This window comes from Carassius auratus, chromosome 25 (assembly GCF_003368295.1).
Source record: "Carassius auratus strain Wakin chromosome 25, ASM336829v1, whole genome shotgun sequence".
Classification (NCBI taxonomy): domain Eukaryota; kingdom Metazoa; phylum Chordata; class Actinopteri; order Cypriniformes; family Cyprinidae; genus Carassius; species Carassius auratus.
In genome coordinates this window covers 22537887-22560937 of record NC_039267.1, presented here as the reverse complement: position 1 = coordinate 22560937, position 23051 = coordinate 22537887, and the positions used below count along the sequence as shown (strand labels likewise).

Sequence of the window (23051 nt, the reverse complement as noted above, 5' to 3'; positions counted from 1 at the left end):
CAGATCTAGCTAGAAATCTGTTACTATGCTTGTCAAGCACTGCATACATCTCAACCATAGTCTCTGGAGAGCCCTGTGCATATGCTCTTATCAGACGTATCATAGAGCATGATTTGGATATTGGCTTTGTTTGGCTTTTCACTCAGTCAGGTGGATCCCACCCTAGAGAGCTTTCCGATAATAATCTGTTTTCATTTTCACAACGGTTTATGAATTCAACATGTGTGGTAGCTAAACTTGTTTGCAATGGAATGGAATAATCACTGGTTCTCAGGAAGAAAGTCTGGTTCGTAGAATCCAGTCACAAAAACAGAATTTCTAACGCAGATGCAATATGCCATATTTTGGACGATTAAATAAAAAGTAGGTCAGTACACCTGAATAAAAACATGATATAGACTAGTGTCTGTGAATATTAAGCCGCAAAAAAAAACAATATTTGAATCCTGCACGTTCTGCGTGTCTTTGGAAATCAGGCACGGACTAGACATCAGGAGAACCGGACAATTCCCGGTGGCCTGGCAGCCGATTTGACCCACTATTTTAATAGTAATAATGTAATAATAATAATTATATTGTATAGTAGCCTGTCAAATGGCAAATACTAAAGCGATAATTTCCATTCATTAATTAAATCTGTAATAAAAAATTAATTGGTTACTCGTGACTGGCAATGCTTCAGCTCGTGTGCTCTCTGTAGCTGTGTTTACTCAGACTCAGAGCAATCAGTGCGAGAGAGAGAATGGAGTGGACTGTGGAAGCGCACAGCTGGAGCAGAGAAGTAAAACTACAGGGTTTCAAGTCCCTGTTTTGTCTTTGTTTACTTAGTTATCACCCAAAATACTATATAAAGGAGATCATTATTAGCAGAAAAATCTTAATTCATAGTTTGACCATGGAATTTGTAGTAAAAATAAATACAAATCGTAATGAATTTGCCCCAAAATTTCTGTAAGGAAAAAACATGACTCATGTTCAGTATTAGGATTTTTCTATAAAGATATTGTAGTGATGTACTTATGTTGACATGTACTGTACTGTTAGAAAGTATAGTTTTGTTAAATATTGAGTATTAAAGTCATGAAAGAGATGGATATCAGGGCAAAATAATCAGAATGAAAGTAAAAATTAAAGTGTTGGTGCACTTCAGGAGAGAACATTTAATTATTTTGCATGTCCCCAACCTAAAGATTTAAACATTTTTATGTCAGATCCATAAAAAAAAATAGGGTTGTCCATGTTTCAGAATGTGTTGTGGGTGTATGAGTGTGAGATTTCCCAGTCGCCCCTCGTGGAAATTAATGGTGCAGACGTTTAATTTACAAACACGATTCTAAAAAAGTTGTGACACTGTACAAGTTGTGAGTAAAAAAGAAATGGAATAATTTAGAAAAATCTCATAAACTTATATTTTATTCACAATAGAATATAGATAACATCAATCAAATGTTGAAAGTTAGACATTTTGAAATGTCATGCCAAATATTGACTCATTTTGGATTTCATAAGAGCTACACATTGCAAAAAATTTGGGACAGGTCAAGTCAAGTCAAATCACCTTTATTTATATAGCGCTTTAAACAAAAATACACTGCGTCAAAGAAACTGAAAAACATTAATTAAGAAAACAGTGTGTCAATAATGCAAAGTGATAGTTAAAGGCATTTCATTTCATTCTGAATTTTTTTGAATTCAGTGATGTCATCTCTGTTCAGTTAAATAGTGTCTGTACATTTAACCAGGCTCAGTTCTCCTCTGACCAGACGAAACCAGTAGTTCAATTCCAGACTGCAGCAAAGTCAGATTGTGCAGAAGAATCATCTGTTTCCTGTGGTCTTGTCCTGGTGCTCCTCTGAGACAAGGTCTTTACAGGGGATCTGTATCTGGGGCTCTAGTTGTCCTGTTCTCCGAGTTTTGAGAACGTAGTGGACGTAGAGGATTATAATGTAAAAGGAGCTCATTTAAATACTGAGGTGCAAAACCAATCAGGGCTTTATAAGTAATACTTCCTGGTTCTAGTAAGAACTCTTGCTGCTGCATTTTGGACTAGCTGTAGTTTGTTTACTAAGCGTGCTGAACAACCACCCAATAAAGCATTACAATAATCTAACCTTGAGGTCATAAATGCATGGATTAACATTTCTGCATTTGACATTGAGAGCATAGGCTGTAATTTAGATATATTTTTGAGATGGAAAAATGCAGTTTTACAAATGCTAGAAACGTGGCTTTCTAAGGAAAGATTGCGATTAAATAGCACACCTAGTTTCCTAACTGATGACGAAGAATTGACAGAGCAACCATCAAGTCTTAGACAGTGTTCTAGTTTATTACAAGCAGAGTTTTTAGGCCCTATAATTAACACCTCTGTTTTTTCTGAATTTAGCAGTAAGAAATTACTCGTCATCCAGTTTTTTATATTGACTTTTCATTCCATAAGTTTTTCAAATTGGTGTGTTTCACCAGGCCGCAAATAAATATAGAGCTGAGTATCATCAGCATAACAGTGAAAGCTAACACCATGTTTCCTGATGATATCTCCCAAGGGTAACATATAAAGCGTGAAGAGTAGCGGCCCTAGTACTGAGCCTTGAGGTACTCCATACTGCACTTGTGATCGATATGATACATCTTCATTCACTGCTACAAACTGATGGCGGTCACATAAGTACGATTTAAACCATGCTAATGCACTTCCACTGATGCCAACAAAGTGTTCAAGTCTATGCAAAAGAATGTTGTGGTCAATTGTGTCAAACGCAGCACTAAGATCCAATAAAACTAATAGAGAGATACACCCACGATCAGATGATAAGAGCAGATCATTTGTAACTCTAAGGAGAGCAGTCTCAGTACTATGATACGGTCTAAATCCTGACTGGAAATCCTCACATATACCATTTTTCTCTAAGAAGGAATATAATTGTGAGGATAGCACCTTTTCTAGTATCTGGTAGACAGGTAGCAATAAGAGGCCAGAAAAGTTAAATGTACATATAAGGAACAGCGGGAGGACCAATTAGCAATTTATTAGGTCAATTGGGAACATGATTGAGTATAAAAAGAGCCTCTCAGAATGGCAGTGTCTCTCAGAAGTCAAGATGGCTAGAGGATCACCAATTCCTCAAATGCTGCGGTGAAAAATAGTGGAGCAATATCAGAAAGGAGTTTCTCAGAGAAAAATTTATAAGAGCCTGAAGTTATCATCATCTAAAGTGCATAATATCATCCAAAAATTCAGAGAATCTGGAACAATCTCTATGTGTAAAGGTCAAGGATGGAAAACCATATTGGATGCCTGCGATCTCCGGCCCTTAGACGCACTGCATCACATGAATGCTATTGTAATGGAAATCACAACATGGGCTCAGGAATACTTCCAGAAAACATTGTCGGTGAACACGATCCACCGCGTCATACGCCGTTGACGACTAAAACTAAAAAAGAAGCCATATCTAAACATGTGCAAGAACATGCACAAGAAGTGCAGGCATTTTCTCTGGGCCAAGGCTCTTTTAAAATGGACTGTGGCAAAGTGGAAAAATGTTCTGTGGTCAGGCAAATTAAAATTTGAAGTTCTTTTTGGAAAACTGTCATGTCATCTGGACTAAAGAGGACAAGGACAACCCAAGTTGTTATCAGCGCTCAGTTCAGAAGCCTGCATCTCTGATGGTAAGGGGTTGCATGAGTGTGTGTGGCATGGACAGCTTACACATCTGGAAAGGCACCATCAATGATGAAAGGTGTATCCAAGTTCTAGAACAACATATGCTCCCATCCAGACGTCGTCTCTTTCAGGGAAGACCTTGCATCAATTACAGCATCATGGCTGAGTAGAAGTAGGATCTGGGTACTGAAATGGTCAGCCTGCAGTCCAGATCTTTCACTCTCCTCAGTCTCTTCAGTCCCCAGACGTTTGCAGACTGTTATAAAAAGAAGAGGCGATGCCACACAGTGGAAAACATGGCCTTGTCCCAACTATTTTGAAATGTGTTGATGCCATGAAATTTAAAATCAACTTATTTTTCCCTTAAAATTATACATTTTCTCAGTTAAAACATTTGATATGTCATCTATGTTGTATTCTGAATAAAATATTGACATTTGAAACTTCAAAATGAACGTTTTTATTCACAATTTGTACAGTGTCCCAGCTTTTTTGGAATCGGGTTTGTACTACACATAGTGTTTTCAGCCTCTGCCACCTCAATACATGAGTACATGAACACATAAACATAATCTCTAGAACTGCTAGAACTGAGTCACTTCATGACAATTTGACTTATTTTGAGAAAACTATCATCATATATACAAAGAGACAGTAGTGTTTAAAAAAGACAGCAACGTTTCAGGAGTTTAGTACACAGAATTGGATATTAGATAAGAACCAAGAAGTATGACCATATTAGCCCGGTCCTGTCCACACTGCACTGGCTCCCTATCAAACATCGTATAGATTTTAAAATATTGCTTTTTACTTATAAAGCCTTGAATGGTTTAGCACCTCGGTATTTGAATGAGCTCCTTTTACATTATACTCCTCTACGTCCGCTACGTTCTCAAAACTAGAATATCAAAATCAACTGCGGGCGGCAGATCCTTTTCCTATTTGGCGCCTAAACTCTGGAATAACCTACCTAACATTGTTCGGGAGGCAGACACACTCTTGCAGTTTAAATCTAGATTAAAGACCCATCTCTTTAACCTGGCATACACATAACATACTAATAAGCTTTTAATATCCAAATCCGTTAAAGGATTTTTAGGCTGCATTAATTAGGTAAACCGGAACCGGAAACACTTCACATAACACCGTACTTTCTACATCATTAGAAGAATGGCATCTACGCTAATATTAGTCTGTTTCTCTCTTGTTCCGAGGTCACCGTGGCCACCAGATCCAGTCTGTGTCCAGATCAGAGGGTCACTGCAGTCACCCGGATCCAGTACGTATCCAGACCAGATGGTGGATCAGCACCTAGAAAGGACCTCTACTGCCCTGAAAGACAGCGGAGACCAGGACAACTAGAGCCCCAGATACAGACCAAGGCCAAGACCACAGGAAACAGATGATTCTTCTGCACAATCTGACTTTGCTGCAGTCTGGAATTGAACTACTGGTTTCGTCTGGTCAGAGGAGAACTGACCCCCAACTGAGCCTGGTTTCTCCCAAGGTTTTTTTCTCCATTCTGTCACCGATGGAGTTTCGGTTCCTTGCTGCTGTCGCCTCTGGCTTGCTTAGTTGACACACTGTTTTCCTAATGAATGTTGTTCAGTTGCTTTGACGCAATGTATTTTGTTTAAAGCGCTATATAAATAAAGGTGACTTGACTTGACTAGATAACCCTATGTGATTTGATGTATTGCTTTTATGATTTTATTTACTTATTTTTCAAACTATTGTAAGATACAGTGTTTCCAGTAGTTATGCAACGATTTGGTTTCAAAAACAGTATCAGTAAACAATTTCTTATGATTTTAAATCTGCATTGAACTTCAGATCGTAAAAGGCAGTACTAAAGTCTGATTTTTTGGTGGGTGGGTTTAATTATATTCAACTTAATTCAGGTTTATGAAGGATTGTGAAAGTCAGTGTTGAGCACTACTGTAAGTTTAACCCTGCATAAATGATTAACAGTTGCAAATAAATATTCATTAGACATTTAGATAAGTAATCAAAAATAAATCAAAAGTAATCAGTTACATTACTTTTGCATTTTACATTACTAATGAATGATTAAAATAAATTTTGCCATTGTTTATTGTGCATGCATATTAGTTTTGAGTGAAATCAAGGTTTTTATAAGACTATATATGTACTGTATACATGTAGAACATATCCGCATTTGTGCATCAGTGTCTGTAATTTGTGCTGTAGGTGTGAAAATATTAGGGATCTTATCCAGGTTATGGGCTAATCAATATTGGTCAGTGAGTCGTATCTGACATAAAGGATTCGCGAATGAAGCTATGGCCACAACACCATTAACTTTATTCAATTATATGGTAATTATCAGCAATATGCTTTTACACAAATAACTTTATTTTTTGAATGTTTCGATATGTGTTGACATTAATTTTTAATTGATAGAACATGGCATTGAGTCGTTAGAAAAGAAACGCACAGAGAAGTTGGCTTTTTAAACCAGTTCATTGAGCTGATCTGTCCGAAAATAACCAGTTCACAGAAATGAATCAGTCTTTGCATCACTAGTTGATATGCGAGAGATAAAAATAATCTTCTTATTTAATAATAAATTTTAAAAATCACACAAAAAACAATCTTCTTATTCTAATGTACAACAAATGTTTCTTTTTTAAATGGCATAAAATCTTTATAATAAAACAGATGAAATTTAAATTACAGATCATGGCCTCTGGCATGAAATAACAAGAATATAGCTTTTATCAGGGACACATCCACTGCTGCATCACTGCTGTTGTGAAGTGAAATCTAAGAGGACTGCCTTAAACTCCAACCTAAGTCACATGATGCATCTAAAAAAAAAAAAAAACACTCACAATTAAATGACTATACAAACAGTCAGAATACTATGTGACCCTGGGTTGCCAGATTTGCACCATTAAAAAGCCCTCATGAGAAAAAAGCCTTCTACATCATGCTGCATAAAGCTAACATCAGTCTTTTTTCAACAGGCCCATCCACAGTTTCAACCATGCACTCCACAGGGGAACTGACCACTCTGACAGTCCCTGTCATTACTCAGAGCAGAGCGGTGACCCACCACAGTAACACAGTCAGAAGCAGAACCAAACGCACCGCTACCACCGCTCTAGGTGATCCGAGGACATTCACTGCCAAAACAGACTTTCAGGAGAACGAGACTCAAACACCCGAGACAGATCCATCCTACGAGATGAGTGATGCTACAGATGTGTCCTCCACCGCTCTGATGGTCACCCGAACTCCTGGTGCACCTCAGAACTTCACCCAGAATAGAGCTGACGTGACAGAGACCACCTCAGATGTTATGGAGCAGACCTACAACCCTCTCACTTCTCAGACAGAGTTAAGTATCTCCACGACAGACGCAGAGCCTTCGGGTTCTTCTGACTTTCATACAGGACGGCCTGAAGATCACAGCACTGATGCAGATCCTACACTGACCGAGAGCTCAACCAGTAGTGTCCCAGTGTCAAACACAGATGGGGCATGGACAAATACCATGATCAGAAACTCAAAGATCATCAAAGATGTTCAGACCATGTCGCCATTTAAAACAAGAACGAGCCGAGCCATTACTGAAGATCTACCCAGTACAGATACCAGAGCTACTCCCGAAACAGACTCCAGTTCTGCTGAAACTAGAGCACCTGCAACAACCAGCTCTGCAGCCCTGTACACATCTACAGCTGCCCCGGGCACAGACGCATTCACATCAGCAACATTCACAACCACTGTGGCTCCAGTTACAACTACAGCCAGCACCAGCACCATCCCCAGCACTGCTGCTCTGAACACTGGGACCTCACCTCCACCATCGACCACGGCTTCCACAGCACAGGTCAGCAATCATATTCTCTCAAAACACATAGATGTTTTACTATGGTATCTCTGCTGTCAAGAATCTGAATCTTGAAGGACTCATGCAGATACAACAGCTAGTAGTGTGTTCACTAGATGACTAGATGAGTTTCAGGTAGGTTTGGAAGATCAGCTTAAATGGTCTCATGCTCCGGATGATAAACCTTTGAAAAGAGTAGAGATGTGACCTCAGCGCCCATTATTAATTTGCGATCCATGCATATGAATTTGGGGACAAAAAGCACCTCTCGAACAAGACTTTGTCCATGTTTTTGAGTTTTTTAATGATTGTTCATGTGATGCAGGAATTTTCCAACTTTTTGTCAGTCAAACCTCTGAGATTTCAATGTAATTTTCAAATAATTTAACAACACATTTTCATGTTCTGTGATGTAGTTTAATGGTCAACTTTGATTATTTTCTCTTTTTTGCCTTATGACAATAATCCTATTTCAGTCTATAAACAAGTTAGGTCAAAAGTAATCCAAAAGTGAGTAATCTAATTACATCACAGACAGTTTTTATCCTATCATTTGTAATTGGTAACAGACGGTGAAACCCTTGAGATTTTCTTGAGATGACCTGTACCTGCAAATACTGGGGGTGTTGCAAATCACACAGTGTCCAGTGTGTTTATGAGCACAACAGATTTCTGTTGATTTTTTATAGTACTGGTCAGTATCTGTCTCTTCAACCTTCCACTGTTTCCATGTCTCGTGTGTAGCTTGTAACGACAGAGGCGGTCAGGTGTCTGGTGAACATGACTGCAGCGAGTATTCATACGGATTATTGTGTGTTGAACTTCACAACACCTGGGGAATCCTGCAGCTTCAACATGACTGATGCTTCTCACTTCACAAGGTGCTCTGAAGACATGAAGCGTCCCAGCCATCACACATGCCTGATGAGGGGTTTGACTCCCGGCGTTACCTACTGGTTTGCAATCATGTCTGAGACAGACGCTGCACACTTCAACATTACAGTTCAAACCAGTAAGTCCTCTTACATTCTGTCATAGCTTTAGTTTTCTGAACCTGAACCCATGGACAGAAGTGTCATGAGGGTCCTCCTGTTCTCTGTTTCAAGTGCTTTAAACCTGATTTCACAATAGCATGCAGTGATTTATGGGTGTTTTTCATCGCTCAACACATTGTTCTGACAGATTTGATAAAGCACCTGCATTCACACAGATTCCAGAGGATGTGATTGTGAACGGCTGTAGACGTGCCATATATAAGTGTTTTTGACGGAAGTCTTGGCAGGACAGTGTGTCCCTCTCTGACTCTCGTTTCATCACATCTTTGGGCTGCAAATACCAAAAAATATGAAGGAACTTCTTTCTCTCCTGTGAAACTTGTGGAGTATTTCAACAGATAGTATTATCTTTAAACTCTTTGTCAGTGTTAAGTGTTGGCTTCAAAAACACAATGCTCTTCATGACCTAACCTTAACCTTTCAAAATAAGAGTTCAGGTTAACTTGAAATTGTGACAGAAATATATCACTATTGTACAGTAGATCAAAGTAATAATAACAACAGCAATACTACTAATAATATTAAAACTTTATTTTTAAAAGGAATAATCACACTCAGTGTTTTCATTTTTACAGTAAAGGTCCACTGTACAGCACAAAAATAAAAAATAATTTTTAAATTTCCATTTGATTAGATTTGATTTAAAAACATATTTCTGTCTTTTTTTGATTACCACCATTTTAATAATTCATTTATAATATACATTTTATATCCAATTATAAATCCAGAAACAAATACAACAGATAACACAGAATTTCTGAAAAACTAAGAAAATTATATGCATATATATTGTAAAACTAATGAATACATTAACAATACAATGAGTTGTTAAACTTTTCATTCAGACATGCTTATAGATTATTAACATTTTATTAAACTATTATAATGGAATCCAGAAAATGTTTAATTTCAGAACAATAAAACATTTTTGAGGAAATTTGAGAAAAAACAAACAAACAGATTTCATATGATCCTAAAACATTTAATAAACTGCTGTTAATTTGTTTGTCCAAAAACATTTAAATGGGAAAAGTAGCTATCCATAAAAATTAAAAAGAATCCAGACGAATGGGCATCCAGAAGTTCCAGTGGCATCCAAGAGTACAAAGGGTAGTGAGTATAAGCTTAATCACAGTTAAAATGATGAGGGGCCTGGGGAAATGTTCCCATGCAAGGGTTTCCTGGGCCTGAGAAGTTTGAGATCCTCTGGGCTAAGTTACTCACAAAAGTAATCAGTTTCGAATTGCTATCATAACTCCTCTGAACTCAGTTTTCAATACCCAGTACTTTAAAACATATACAACAAGAATAGAAATCAAATTGTTCCCATAATTCTTAGCAAATAAATGATGGTGTATTATAGTAAAAGTAAATTAATAATGGGCCCATTCTCAAAATTGGTTGGTTTTTCGACAACATTTCAGAATTCTTCATGTAGGCATTTCTTATAGTGTTAGTTCTTATAGTCTTACATTGATGAAGATCATTCCTCTGAGCAGAATTCCTTTATCTGTGTTTTTTGGAGGGGTTTCATGTACATAGAGGGGTTAGAGATGGTTAGAGAACTGGACCTGTAACCCGAAGGTCGCAGGTTCGAGTCTCGGTGCTGGCAGGAGTTGTAGATGGAGGGAGTGAATGAACAGTGCTCTCTTCCTCCCTCAATACTCATGACTGAAGTGTCCTTGACAAGACACTGAACCCCCAGTTACTCCCAGAGCGCCGGATCTAAAGCGTCCCACTGCTCCGGGTGTGTGTGTGTGTGTGTTCCCTACTCAATGCTGTGTGTGATTTTAGCACCAGTTCTGAGTATGGGTTACCATACTTGGCACATGTCATGACTTTCACTTTCAGTCCCACAGCGTTTCAGCTGGACTTTGACTTGGTCATTCCAGAGACCTTCATCTCTTTCTTCTAAATCTTTGCTTTATGGATTTGCTGGTTCATCTTTAGCTTTTTAACAGATAGCTTCACCGTCTCCTCATGTGGAGTTGTCAGTTGGCTTTATGCCAGCAATCACTGTAGTGTTTGTATGTTTGGGACTGTGGCCAAACCGCTTCCAGAAGCTTCTTCCTTGGACCAGATTTGTGGAGTTACTAATGGTTGACTGGTGCACATTCACACTGACTGCTGCCAGATATCCACACAGATCCTTCAGTGACACACTGAGGCTCCTGAAGTGGATTTGGATGGATGAACCCAATTACCACTCACCTAAAACCATGGGAAAGGCTTCCTTCTTACATCTTTAAGATCTTGAGGACGTTACCATGCATTCCAGTGCTAATGACCAAACGTGACCAGTTTATTGAGGTTTTTATATAAAGTGTGGTCCTCTCTTGTTGCATTAATTGCATTGGTCCTCTCAATGAAGCTGTGACTGTACTGTGCGTTTTAAAGATGCTGAGCTCCTGTATGTGTTTCAGACAGGTTCAGATGAGGGGCAGGACCTCGATGAAACAGTGCTGTGTTCTGAGCCTCCTTCCTGCATCCTGCAGTCGTTTATCTGCTCATTTTACACACTGTGTAACATACAATAACAGCAGTTCCCCAAATAGTTGTTGCTTCAGTGTTCCTTGTGTTATATGTAGTGTTGTTGTGTTTCAGGGTCATGTGGCATTAACATGAAGTGTGTTTGTCTGGGTTAAACCATCAGAGCAGTATTGTCTGACAGTAAAATGGCGATCAGGTCCTGCGTTGAATCAGAGGTTTACACTGGTTCAGTCATCATGTTCCACAGGACACAGAAACACCTCTAACCAGCCGCAGGTTTGACTCCTAACCAAAGGCCAGCAGCTTTTTATTATTATTTCCAGGATATTTTCAGCTTGCCTCCTCCCTTCCTGCTTTAGCAGACTACCCGCCTACATATCCTGTCTTTTACTGCCCTTTACCCATGATACACACACACACACACACACACACACAGATACACACAGACAGACACACACACACACAGACAGACACACACACACAGACACACACACACGCACACACAGACACACACACACACACACACAGTATTGTCACACACTCTTCAGGAAACACTAATGCTGAGATTAGGAGATGATGGAGAATACTTTGTGTCATTATTTTCTTGCCCTCATGTCATTTCAAACCTACATGAAATGAAGTCTAAAACACAAAATGAATCTATTGTAAGATGAAGTGCACTAAAAGACGTGTGTGTGGATCGTGCAGCTCCTGCTCCCGTCACTTCACTGACTCTCCAGAGCAACGGCAGTCGGGACGCTCTCAAAGCCTCCTGGATTCCTGCTGTCGGACACGTGGAGTCCTACCAGCTCTCTCTGTCGCCCCCCATCTCTTCACAGCAGGACCTCACTCTGCCTCCGAACACTACTCAGTGGCGCTTTAGTGGCTTGACACCGGGAAGAGCTTATCAAGTGTTGGTGAAGACAAAGAGTGGGGAACTAACGGCCGAGACCAGGACAACAGGGAGAACAGGCAAGAACTATGGCACATCTTGCATCTTCCTACCTTATTTATGTAAATGGTACCTTAAAAGCCATTACCTGATACAGTACTGGTACCTTTTTAATAGATAGCTTCGATAGATCACACAAAAATGAGTGAGAAGTGATCCCGTGCCTGGATAGATATAAGTGAGCTGTTGTTGTGTCTGCTGCTCATCAGCTCAGGATGGGTGTCTCATCTCCGTCTGGATTATTTAACTGTGCTTGCAGATATATAACACCGTTAATGAAAGGCCACTTAAAGGGTTCCTTCACCACAAAATGAAAATTAGCCCATGATTTACTCAAGCCATCCTGGATGTGCATGACTTTCTACTTTCAGAAGGATCCAGGTGGAGTTGTAGTTTAATGTAAGGTTTATGCATGCATGGTGCATGGTGATATGGAGAGCATATGACCAGCACTGAAGTGTTAATAACATGAGTTACTAAAACTGGTCCAACCATACTAATGAGCAAAAGTGAATTGTGCTTGATTGTTTTTATTGCTGAAGAGACTTCTTCTCCTGTGTTTTACTGTACAGACCTGGATTCACTTTTCCTTCAGCCTCAGGTTTATTCATTACACTTTTTGGTGTGAAAGGACTTTTACATTTGCTTTAAATAAAACTTATATTATAAACAATCATGCCCTGCTCATATTTAAAAATTAATGTAAAAGTAATGTCCGAGTAAAGCAATACTGTAATACATTACTTTTAAAAGTAACTTTCCCCAACACTGAGGAGAAGTGAAATCAATTGTAAGTGACCTGATAAATTATTTATTTCTATGCAGCATGTAATTATGCAGTAAAATATTACATATGAAACTACCATTTGACATCTTGCTCGGAAGGACAGTATAAATGCTTGGCAATATTTCACGTCTTTAATTGCATTCTTTATCTGTAGCATGCCTGCCATCCAATAATCGCAGTCAGTTTTGTGCTTTGTCACTTTTAGTCAGAAATACAATATCAGCTTTCAAAATCTGTCAATTTAATCACAAAATACAAAGCATTGTACTACATTTATTATATTTCAATCAACCTGTCACCTTTAATTTGGTGTTTGTCTGAAGAGATCTGTCATGGGAACGTGATATAACACTTCAGATATAACAGTGCAGACTTGTTAGGACATGTTTACTCGATGAACTCACTGTGATAATGTCTTGTTCAGCTTTATACGAGTCGTTGCAGTCTCAGTTACTGTGGGGGAATGAGCATCATTTATTATGAATGGATGCACTTTATTGAACTGTTTTGGGACTTTAAATATAACAGCCGTTCACTGCCATTATAAAGGTTGGAAGAGCCAGGATTATAACTCTGAATATATTCATCAGAAGAAGGATGTCATATAGATTTAGGATGGCTTGAGGTTGAGTAAATCATGGGATAATTTACATTTTTACTTACCGTAAAGAGAGCACTCTTTGACGACATGTCTTTGTATCCATGTGTAATTAAGACGAGGCTCTGTGTCCAGCAAAGGTGAGTCCCAGCCTGCTTCAGCGTTCTCAGTTCTTCTGCTCTGTCCATCAGCTCCCGGGTCCGTTCAGAGTCTGCGTGTCCGTCACAGCACCGAGACCTCGCTGGGCGTTGTGTGGAGCCGTCCCGTCGGCGAGTGGGACGACTACACCGTCCTGCTGAAGGACCGAGACGCCACGGTGGACACACAGACAGTAGCCCGTGGGGTGCAGGAGTGCAGTTTTCACAAGCTGATGCCTGGACACACCTATACGGTCACCGTGAGGACCAATAGTGGAGATCGGAGTAGTTCGGCCCACGTCACAGGAAGAACCGGTGGGTCATGCAGATGTGCAGTGCTGTGCTGAGTGTCCACTGAGTTGATCTTACTGAGTAATGCTGTGTGTGGTCAGTCCCTGCGCAGGTGCCCCAGCTGCGGGTCAGTAATCAGGGCCGCTCAGACGCTCTACAGGTGTGCTGGGACGGGGCGTCCGGAGCGGTGGATCTGTACCGAATCCTCCTCATCCACCACAGCGTGGTCATGAAGAACGAGAGTGTGCCGCCCAACGTCACCTCCTACCACTTCCAGGGCCTGAGATCTGGTGCTCTGTACAGGACCGTGCTGACCACAGTGCACAAGGGTGACCTCTCGCGCCAGACGGTGGCTGAGGGGCGCACAGGTAACACCAAAAACACCTGGTGCATGCTATTATAATACATACAGCTTACTTATTAAATAAGAGTGTCATGTCTGCACAGTTCATTCATAAATTAGCTGAAAATGTGTTGACCCCAGATCAGGATGAGATTGTTTCTTCATCAGATTTAGAGAAATGTCTCATCAGTGGATGCTCTGCAGTGATGAGAGTCTGATAAAAACATCTCAATAATCCACAGCACTCCAGTCCATCAGTGAACATCTGGAGAAGACACAATCCATTCAGACGTTTTTAACTAAAATAGGAGTCCATAATCCATAATAACACTTCCTCCAGAGGAAAAGTGCATCTCCTGTTGTCTCTCATCAGAACCCCCCTCATGTTAGTTTAGAGCTGTTTCGGCTTGTAAACAGTGCTCGATCTGTGCAGATGTCTCTCTTGATTCAGATCGGACCACTCTCTCACTGAAGGAAGCATTATTATGGATTATGTATTTGAGCCAGAAGCAACGGTTTGAGGTTAAAACATCTCTATTTATTAAAACATTCAGCTAAGCTCTAAGCCGTGGTGTGTGTGTGCCGTGTTTAATCAGAATGGTTTCTTCAGATTATCCTGAAGGCGGACACAGGTACACTCAACTCCTCACACACTCTTATCTGGAGCTGCAGGAATGCTCCTGGAATTTCAGGAAGTCTTGAATATGTCAAGGTCATTTGTGCGACTTCCTGCAGGGAGTGTTGTTGTGGAGGCAGGAAGTTGTTCTTTGTCTGCGCGAACAATCATGCTTTAACTCAACATTTTATTATTGTTAACATAATAACAGAGTAACAAGCAGTTTGTCTTCAGAGTCTTTCACCATACATTTAGACGCTCATATTCTGAACAATGCAATGTTATTCATAAGTCATGAACTGACATTCTCCTGTAAAATCATTTGATACCCTTTTAATTCATTGTTCCATCAAAGAATGAAATGTCCAGCATTTGTTATGGCCAAACATGGGACACCCAATACTTTTATTAACACACAGTTTCACTTCACAGCCTGCTCTGTCCGTGATCACTCATGTCTTCAATACGCTTTTAAAAACAAGTCTTCCTGTGGCTCAAGTGACAGCGCAAGGTTGTGGGTTTGATTCCCTGGGATAACATTTACAACTGATATTAGTTAAGTCCGATTATATTTGTTTTAAATCGAGACCAGACCGGACCAAATGTTATGAGTAATCAATTGAGAAAGTCAGGGTTGGCTGTATTCCTGCCTCAGCTCTGTACTGTGTTTAGTCTTGTGTGTTGTGTTGATCAGTTCCAGCCGCAGTGAGAGACGTGACGGTGAGCAACAACGGCCGCATGGACTTCCTGAGCGTGTCCTGGAGAGCAGCTGAAGGAGATGTGGACAGTTACTCGGTCACTCTGAGAGATCGGGAGAGAACCGTCCACACCCTCACTGTGTCCAGGCTCACCACCGAGTGTGTCTTCAAGTCTCTGGTGTCTGGACGCCTCTACAACATCTCCATCCGCAGCCGTAGTGGAGAGTACGAGAAGCAGACCGTGGTTCAGGAGCGCACACGTAAGCTCACTCAGCAGACCTTGTGATGATACAGTGATGGAGATGTTGATGTTCACATTATTCTGCTGCAGAACCTGCCACCGCGCTGAACCCTACAGCCACACACATGGCTAGTGACGACCGTCTGAAGGTGTACTGGCGCCACGCCGCTGGAGACTTCGACTACTACCATGTGTCCATCAAACACAACAACATCTTCCAGCAGAACAAGACGGTGAACAAGACTCAGAATGAGTGTGTGTTCAGTGAGCTGGTGCCGGGCCGGCTCTACACTGTGATGGTCAGCACGTGGAGCGGGAAATATGAGTCCAGCGTCTCGACGCATGGAAGGACGTGTGAGTAAGCCTGCGCTGAGAGATCTGGAGTTCTGGAGCTGTGTTGTTCTGTGGCTCCCTGATTCTGGTTTACTGTAGTTCTTCCTGCTCTTTAGGTCTGTGGATGAGTTTACAGCTGCTCTTCGTTTTCTGTTGTCCTGTAGTTTGACACAGTTCTGTAGCTCCGTGGTATAGTTTCTGTAGTTATGTAACACTGTGGGTTAGGTTACACTAATTCTGTTGTTTATAGTTTCATTTACAGCAGTTCTACAGTAAACTAAACCACATAATTTGTCACTTCCTGTTGTTGTGTATTGTGGTTTAGTGATCTGTCTCTGTAGTTTAGAGCATTTCTTCAGTTGTAGCTTGCATGGCTTTGTCTGTGCTGTAGCTGACTATTGTCCTGTTGTCTGTCAGTGCCAGCAGGAGTCCAGAACCTGACGCTGGCTGACAGCGGACCTGAGGATCTGCTGGTGACATGGGTTTCTGCTCCTGGAGATGTGGATCATTATGAGGTTCAGCTGCTCTTCAACGACATGAAGGTGTTTCCTCCGATCACACTAACCAGCAGCACCAACAGATACCTGCTCTCTTCTCTCACTCCTGGAAGACTGTATAAGATTGTGGTGTCCACCTTCAGCGGACCAAACCTCAGTGCGCAGTCTATCAAAGGCAGAACAGGTACATCTCACTGTTGCCTCTGGATATCTGACAAATACAGTGGTTTAACATATTTTTGAGTGCAGTTATTTTGCAGACTCTTTTAAGGTTGTGTGTTTTGATTTATTTCAGTTCCCAGTAAAGTGAAGAACATTCATATCAGTAACGGCGGTCAGAGCAGCATTAGAGTGAACTGGACGCCGGGACAGGGCGATGTGGACCGCTACGCTGTGTCACTGTCCCAGACGGGCAGACAGACTGAGCAGAGATCAGTCCCTAAACATGTGACTGAGATCAGTTTTCAGGGTCTGCTGCCAGGACAACAGTACATGATAACGGTTACATCAGTCTGTGGATCTCTGCTCAATAACAGCACTGCAACAGGACGCACAGGTAACGTAACACACTAAACATTAATAATATACATATATATATATGTGTGTGTGTGTGTTTTTCTGCTGTTTTTGTCATGTTGATGATGTTTTATAAGATTAACAATTTGGTCAGACTGGGGCATTACCTGTATGCCTGACACATCATGGTGAAACCAGTGTATTGCACAGCCTGCAGTGGCACGCTTCACTCTCAAGCACCCTTCAGGACAAATTTGGGCAAAATCATTTTTATTTATTATTCTTTTAGCTTCTTTAATGGTTACTTTTCCTAAGTTTGACATCTAAACACAAACAAAAATGACTTGATTCAACTGATTCAAGTTAAGTAGGAAACCAAAGGAAATTAATGGGAAATAATAAAAAAGCATTTTTATATTTGTCCAATAAAAATCGATAAATCCAACACACTGCAGGTCATACATTACACACATATGAAGGGGTGAGCCCATAAAACATTCTTAATGTGGCACACACACACACACACACACACACACACATAAAAACAAAGCATTGAATGAGCCCATAACAGTGCTTTTTTATGTTGAATAAAAACACATACAAAGTCATTCAAAGTCACTCAAACATACTAAAACAAAGACTTAAATGAGCCAATGATTGATTTTTTATTTAGAATATGCCAATCAGCAACAGTACACACACAGGCACACACACACACACACACACACACACACTTCAAAGTCATATCAAAGTCCTTCTGCAAAATGAGTTGATTCTAAACAAATCTAAAACAAGCTACTTGTTAGGTTTACTCTTAATTCTTACCTGTTTGAGTTATTGAAATGTAATGTTTTTTAAATACAGTCAGGTTTGTCTCAACTCATGGAAGGACATGTGAGTAAGCCTGGGCTGTTTTATTTTGGGTAGTTCATTTTACTGTAGTTCTGTAGTTGCTACAGTGTATAGCTTAATGATTTAGTTTGCTTCAATTCTGTTTCTGTTATTCTGTAGTACTGTACTGTAGTTTACCACAGTTCTGTAGCTCCGTGGTATATTTTTGTAGTTATGTAACACTGTATGTTAGTTAATTCTTACCTGTTTGAGTTATTGAAATTTGATGTTTTTTAAATACAGTCAGGTCCAATACAGAACCGGTCGCATCGGTGTTTGGATCACCAGTAGTTCTTTCAGACAGTTCGATTCAATAAACCGGTTGAAGAGAACGGTTCACCGGTTCTTTTGCGCTCGACGTAATGACCTCATTGGTGATGATTGCCCTTGATTCAAGCCTTTGGTTTACCCGCGCTCATAACACTAGCACAGAATCAGTTCAGAATCAATCACCAAAAGAATCAGTTCGGTTCAGACGCTCGGTGTGAACTAACCCTTTTAGTCTAGTTGCACATAGACTGATGGCTGAAGGTCTGGACTTCATGGCAGCTTTCATTGGTCAAGGTCCACCCATGAGGCCGATTGACCGACATGTCAAACCAATTACAGTTCGTTTTGTTCAGTGCCACATTCCTGGCTGTGGAAATATCGACACAATAACAGACTGGTGTGTAAAACTCTTGACATATTTAAAGATTCTATGCAGCGAACTTTAAATATTTCACCTGCTTTTGAAACTCCAGCATTTAGTTGATCCTGATAAGCATTCATCTTCACAGTTGTGAACACAATGGCTTTCTTCTTTGTGCCACACCATTTTTGTTTCCAGGCTGAACGTTAAAGAACATGTCACACACGTCTCGTCTTCTGATGACGACTTTTGTCATCATTCTGCTACAGGTTGATCGTAATTTCATCCATCCAAACAATGCTTTTCCAGAAGTGATCTGGCTTTTTAAGATGTTTTTCGGCAAAGTGTAAACTGGCCCTGTTTGCAGCTTGTGATGAAGCGTCTCTGTTTGCTCTGGTGAAGTCTTCTCTTGATTGTAGACTTTGACAGAGACACATCTGCCTCCCAGAGAGTGTTCTTTTCTTGGCTGGATGTTGTGAAAGGGTTTCTCTTTACCATGGAAAGGATCCTGTGATCATCCAGCACTGCTGTCCTCTGTGGACGTCCAGGTCTTATGTTTCTGAGCTCACCGGTGCATTCTCTTTTTCTCTCAGAATTTACCAAACTGTTGATTTGGTCACTTCTAATGTTCCTTCTGTCTCTCTATCTGTCTGAGCTTATTGGATCTTTTTTTTTTTACATTAGTAACTGTAACATAACAATAAGCATATTTTACATAAAAATATGACACATTTTTGGTGGTAAATAAATACAAAACACCAAAAATCACAATACAAATTACATAAATATTTTTTATATTATCAAAGATAGTGATTTGGGAAAAAAAGGGACCACACCTGAGACATTTGTGCCCAAATTTGTCCACTAAGGACCAGTTAAAGGCTGTTGTACCAGGGACGCTTGAGGGTTAAATGTAGCACAGATACTGTAGTGTGGTTTGAATTATTCTGTCAGTATAAATGCTAATCCCTATTCCTAAATGCAGACAGACTGACATGATGCAGTGTGTCCTCTGCAGTGCCCTCCTCCGTCAGCGCTCTACAGGTGGAGGACCAGCGCAGCACATCCAGTCTGCTGGTGTCATGGCAGGCCGCTCGAGGGGTGTATGACGGCTATCGCCTGCAGCTGCTGGATGAGCGAGGCTCTCTGGTGACTAACAGCTCTCCGACCGCAGAAGCCAGCCAGCAGTACTTCAGACAGCTCACTCCAGGAAAGAAGTATCGCGTTGTGATGCTAACCATCAGCGGAGGAATCAGCAGCCAAGCTGTCTTTGCTGAGGGCAGAACCTGTGTGTAGATGATGCCTTTTTCTCAGTCTTAACGTGATCATACAGGAGATGAACTGAACTGTTACAGTGTCTAAAAATGTGTGTTTTAGGTCCAGCAACTGTTAATAACCTGTCTGTCTTAATCAACACAACCACAAGCCTGTGGTTGCACTGGGATCTGCCGGACGGGGAGTTTGATGGGTTTAATGTTTCTCTGTTTACTGGAGAGAACCGCTTGCAAGATCAGAAAACAGGAATGATGATCATGCAAGACTGTTCTTTTCAAAACCTTCAACCTGGGACTCAGTACAAGGTGGTCGTCCTGACCCGCAGTGGGGATCTGACCAATGACACGTCCATCTGGGCCAGGACAGGTGAACAAACTCCAATTTCTCAGCAAAATGTACTTTTTTGATTGTATCCTTTGATTGTTATGATAAAGTTCGTTGTCAGACCCAATCAAAGCAGTTTAACAGCAAACACGATCACATATTCATCACAGTCTTACTGTTTTGGCCACATTTGTTCACTGAGGTAAAGGTAAAACATTTAGGGATGTACAATATATTGGCCACGATATCGGTATCAGACGATAAATGTGAATTTTTAAATTTGGGCAATATATTAAAACCATGGTGGCTTTGCCTTGCTTGAAATGTGTTTGGAATCACTTTGAAGAGGAAAATCCAGTGAAGTGCAACATGTGCAGGGCAAGTCTGTCACAAAAGCTACATAAAATTATATTAAGAACATTACTGTAAAATAATGTTGTGTGTCTTTGTGATCTTTGCACCAGTGTTTTAGCGCACTGTTACCGGAAGAGCAACAGGAGACTTGACAACAGAATTTGCATCTTTTTTGCTTATATTTTATGTAGTTTTAATATTATGTTTTTATATTTATTTATATCACCTGTTTAACCCATTAACAGTGCTTCAGTTTAACAGTGTCCATTCAGCTCTTCCATTATATAATATATAAATATAACATATTTGTCGATTATCGTCTTTCAGAAATAAAGAATTATCGGTTAGCGGTATGGGCCAGAATTTCTATATCTGGATGATCATAAGAGTCCATTCTTTGTTGAATGTGTCTTCTGTAGTTCCTGCAGCTGTGACGCTCTTGCATGCGGACAGTAGATCAAGCTCTGACAGTCTGTGGTTGAGCTGGAAACAGGCCGGCGGTGAGGTGAGCCGCTACACCCTCCTGATCTACAATCCTGATGGGACTCAACATGCGGAGCAGAGTTTGGGCCCGGAGAGCAGAAGTTACACGTTTGAGAGGCTGGTGCCTGGACGACTTTACCAGGCCATCGTCCTTACACACAGTGCAGATCTGACCAACATGGCAAACACTACCGGCAGGACCGGTAAGTGTAAGAAATAATAACATGAGCTTGATGTGTTTGATTGATTTCAATAGCCTTAATATGGGTCACAATTTCCTTGAGTTTAACTTTAGAATCAGTACTGATTTTTTATGTTGGACTCTTTTCCTTAATGGTTTTGATGTATTGTAGTCCCTAGGCCGCCTGTCTTGTTTTCCTTCGGAGAAATCACTAACACTTCACTGGAGATCACCTGGAGCAGTCCAGAAAACACTGATTATGATGACTTTGACCTTCAGTGGAGCCCCAGGGACCACCTGTCTGTGTTTAACCCCTACCACAGCCCCACATCTGGAAACCGTATTCTGAAAGGCATGTACCCTGGCCGTCAGTACAACATCAGCCTGCGTACGGTCAGCGGTGCTGGAACCAACAACCCTACCTACAGCTCTCCGGTCCACAGGAGCATCAGGACAAGTCAGTGGAGCACCAGACACACATGTAGAACAATCAGTTTATCAGTCGTCCCTGCAGAAACAGTATGTCCCAACCAGGCTTTTTAATAATTTCACCAGAGAGACTACTGCTGACCAGAATCATCTCAGTTTGGGCAAGATCGTAGTTTAGTAGTTTTACAACCATCTGTCTCTCTCTACAGACTTGTAAGAGTATGTATTACAGGGGTTCTCAACTCTGACCGTGACTTTCCTCCAGAGTTTAATTCATGCTTATAACTTTCTAGTAAAGATCCTGAAAACCTAGATTAGCTTGTTTAAGTGTGATAGATCCTGGGAGTTAAACTCTGTAGAAAACCTGAGGGGCCAAGAGTTGAGAAGCCCTGGGGCCTCATGAGTAAACATTACACGTGTGCAAAATGGCAATAGAAATGTGTGTATGATGTTTCCATGATACCATGAATGTATCTGGATTTATATATATATATATGTGTGTGTGTGTGTGTGTGTGTGTGTGTGTGTGTGTGTGTGTGTGTGCACCGTACTGTAGTTTTTTTCCTAGAATAAGAAAAGTAATGAAGTAAAAAAGGATTTTCAACTCTGTTTTCATTTCGATATACACATTCACTTTCATTAATGGAGATTCAGAAGCACTGAAATTACATAAAGTCATTTCACAGAATTAAAAAAATAATAATAAGCTTGAACACTTTTCCCTTGGCTGTTCTAATGACAGCGAGGACTGCTATAGGTGCACTATAATACATCTTTAAAGGGGGGGTGAAATGCTATTTCATGCATACTGAGTTTTTTACACTGTTAAAGAGTTGGATTCCCATGCTAAACATGGACAAAGTTTCAAAAATTAAGTTGTACGTTTGAAGGAGTATTTCTGTTCCAAAAATACCTCTTCCGGTTTGTCACAAGTTTGGGAAAGTTTTTTTCGAGTATGGCTCTGTGTGACGTTAGATGGAGCAGAATTTCCTTATATGTGTCCTGAGGCACTTCTGCCGGAAGAGCGCGCTCCCGTATAGCAGAGCACTGAGAGCACAACAGACTTCACTGATCAGAGCGAGAGCGTCGCCAAATGTCACAAAAGAAGTGTGTTTTTGGTTGCCAGGGCAAGACAACCCTGCACAGATTACCAAAAGAGAAACAGCATTAAGGGACCAGTGGATGGAGTTTATTTTTACAGAGCATCAACGGAGTTGTGCAAGTGTTTGTGTTTGTTCCCTGCATTTCGAAGATGCTTGTTTTACAAACAAGGCCCAGTTTGTGACGGATTTGCACATCGTTTATTTCTTAAGGATAATGCAGTCCCAATGAAAAAGGGTCACGATCGTGTGTTGGAACCGCAGGCGGTGAGTAAAACTGCTTCAAATATCTCTGTGTTGTTA

At 40.6% G+C, this 23051-nt stretch overlaps 1 protein-coding gene across 1 annotated transcript in view; it reads left to right on the top strand.

Annotated features, from left to right (window-relative positions):
* LOC113043659 (receptor-type tyrosine-protein phosphatase beta-like) overlaps positions 1-23051 on the top strand; it is a 38630-nt gene that overhangs the window by 3043 nt on the left and 12536 nt on the right. The window contains exons 3-15 of the mRNA XM_026203168.1: positions 6658-7526; positions 8271-8538; positions 11780-12043; positions 13600-13860; positions 13938-14204; positions 15490-15753; positions 15825-16088; positions 16485-16748; positions 16860-17120; positions 19621-19890; positions 19980-20243; positions 20975-21241; positions 21392-21676. Coding sequence (XP_026058953.1) covers positions 6658-7526; positions 8271-8538; positions 11780-12043; positions 13600-13860; positions 13938-14204; positions 15490-15753; positions 15825-16088; positions 16485-16748; positions 16860-17120; positions 19621-19890; positions 19980-20243; positions 20975-21241; positions 21392-21676 — 4068 coding nt within the window. The remainder of the gene's footprint in view (positions 1-6657; positions 7527-8270; positions 8539-11779; positions 12044-13599; positions 13861-13937; positions 14205-15489; positions 15754-15824; positions 16089-16484; positions 16749-16859; positions 17121-19620; positions 19891-19979; positions 20244-20974; positions 21242-21391; positions 21677-23051) is intronic.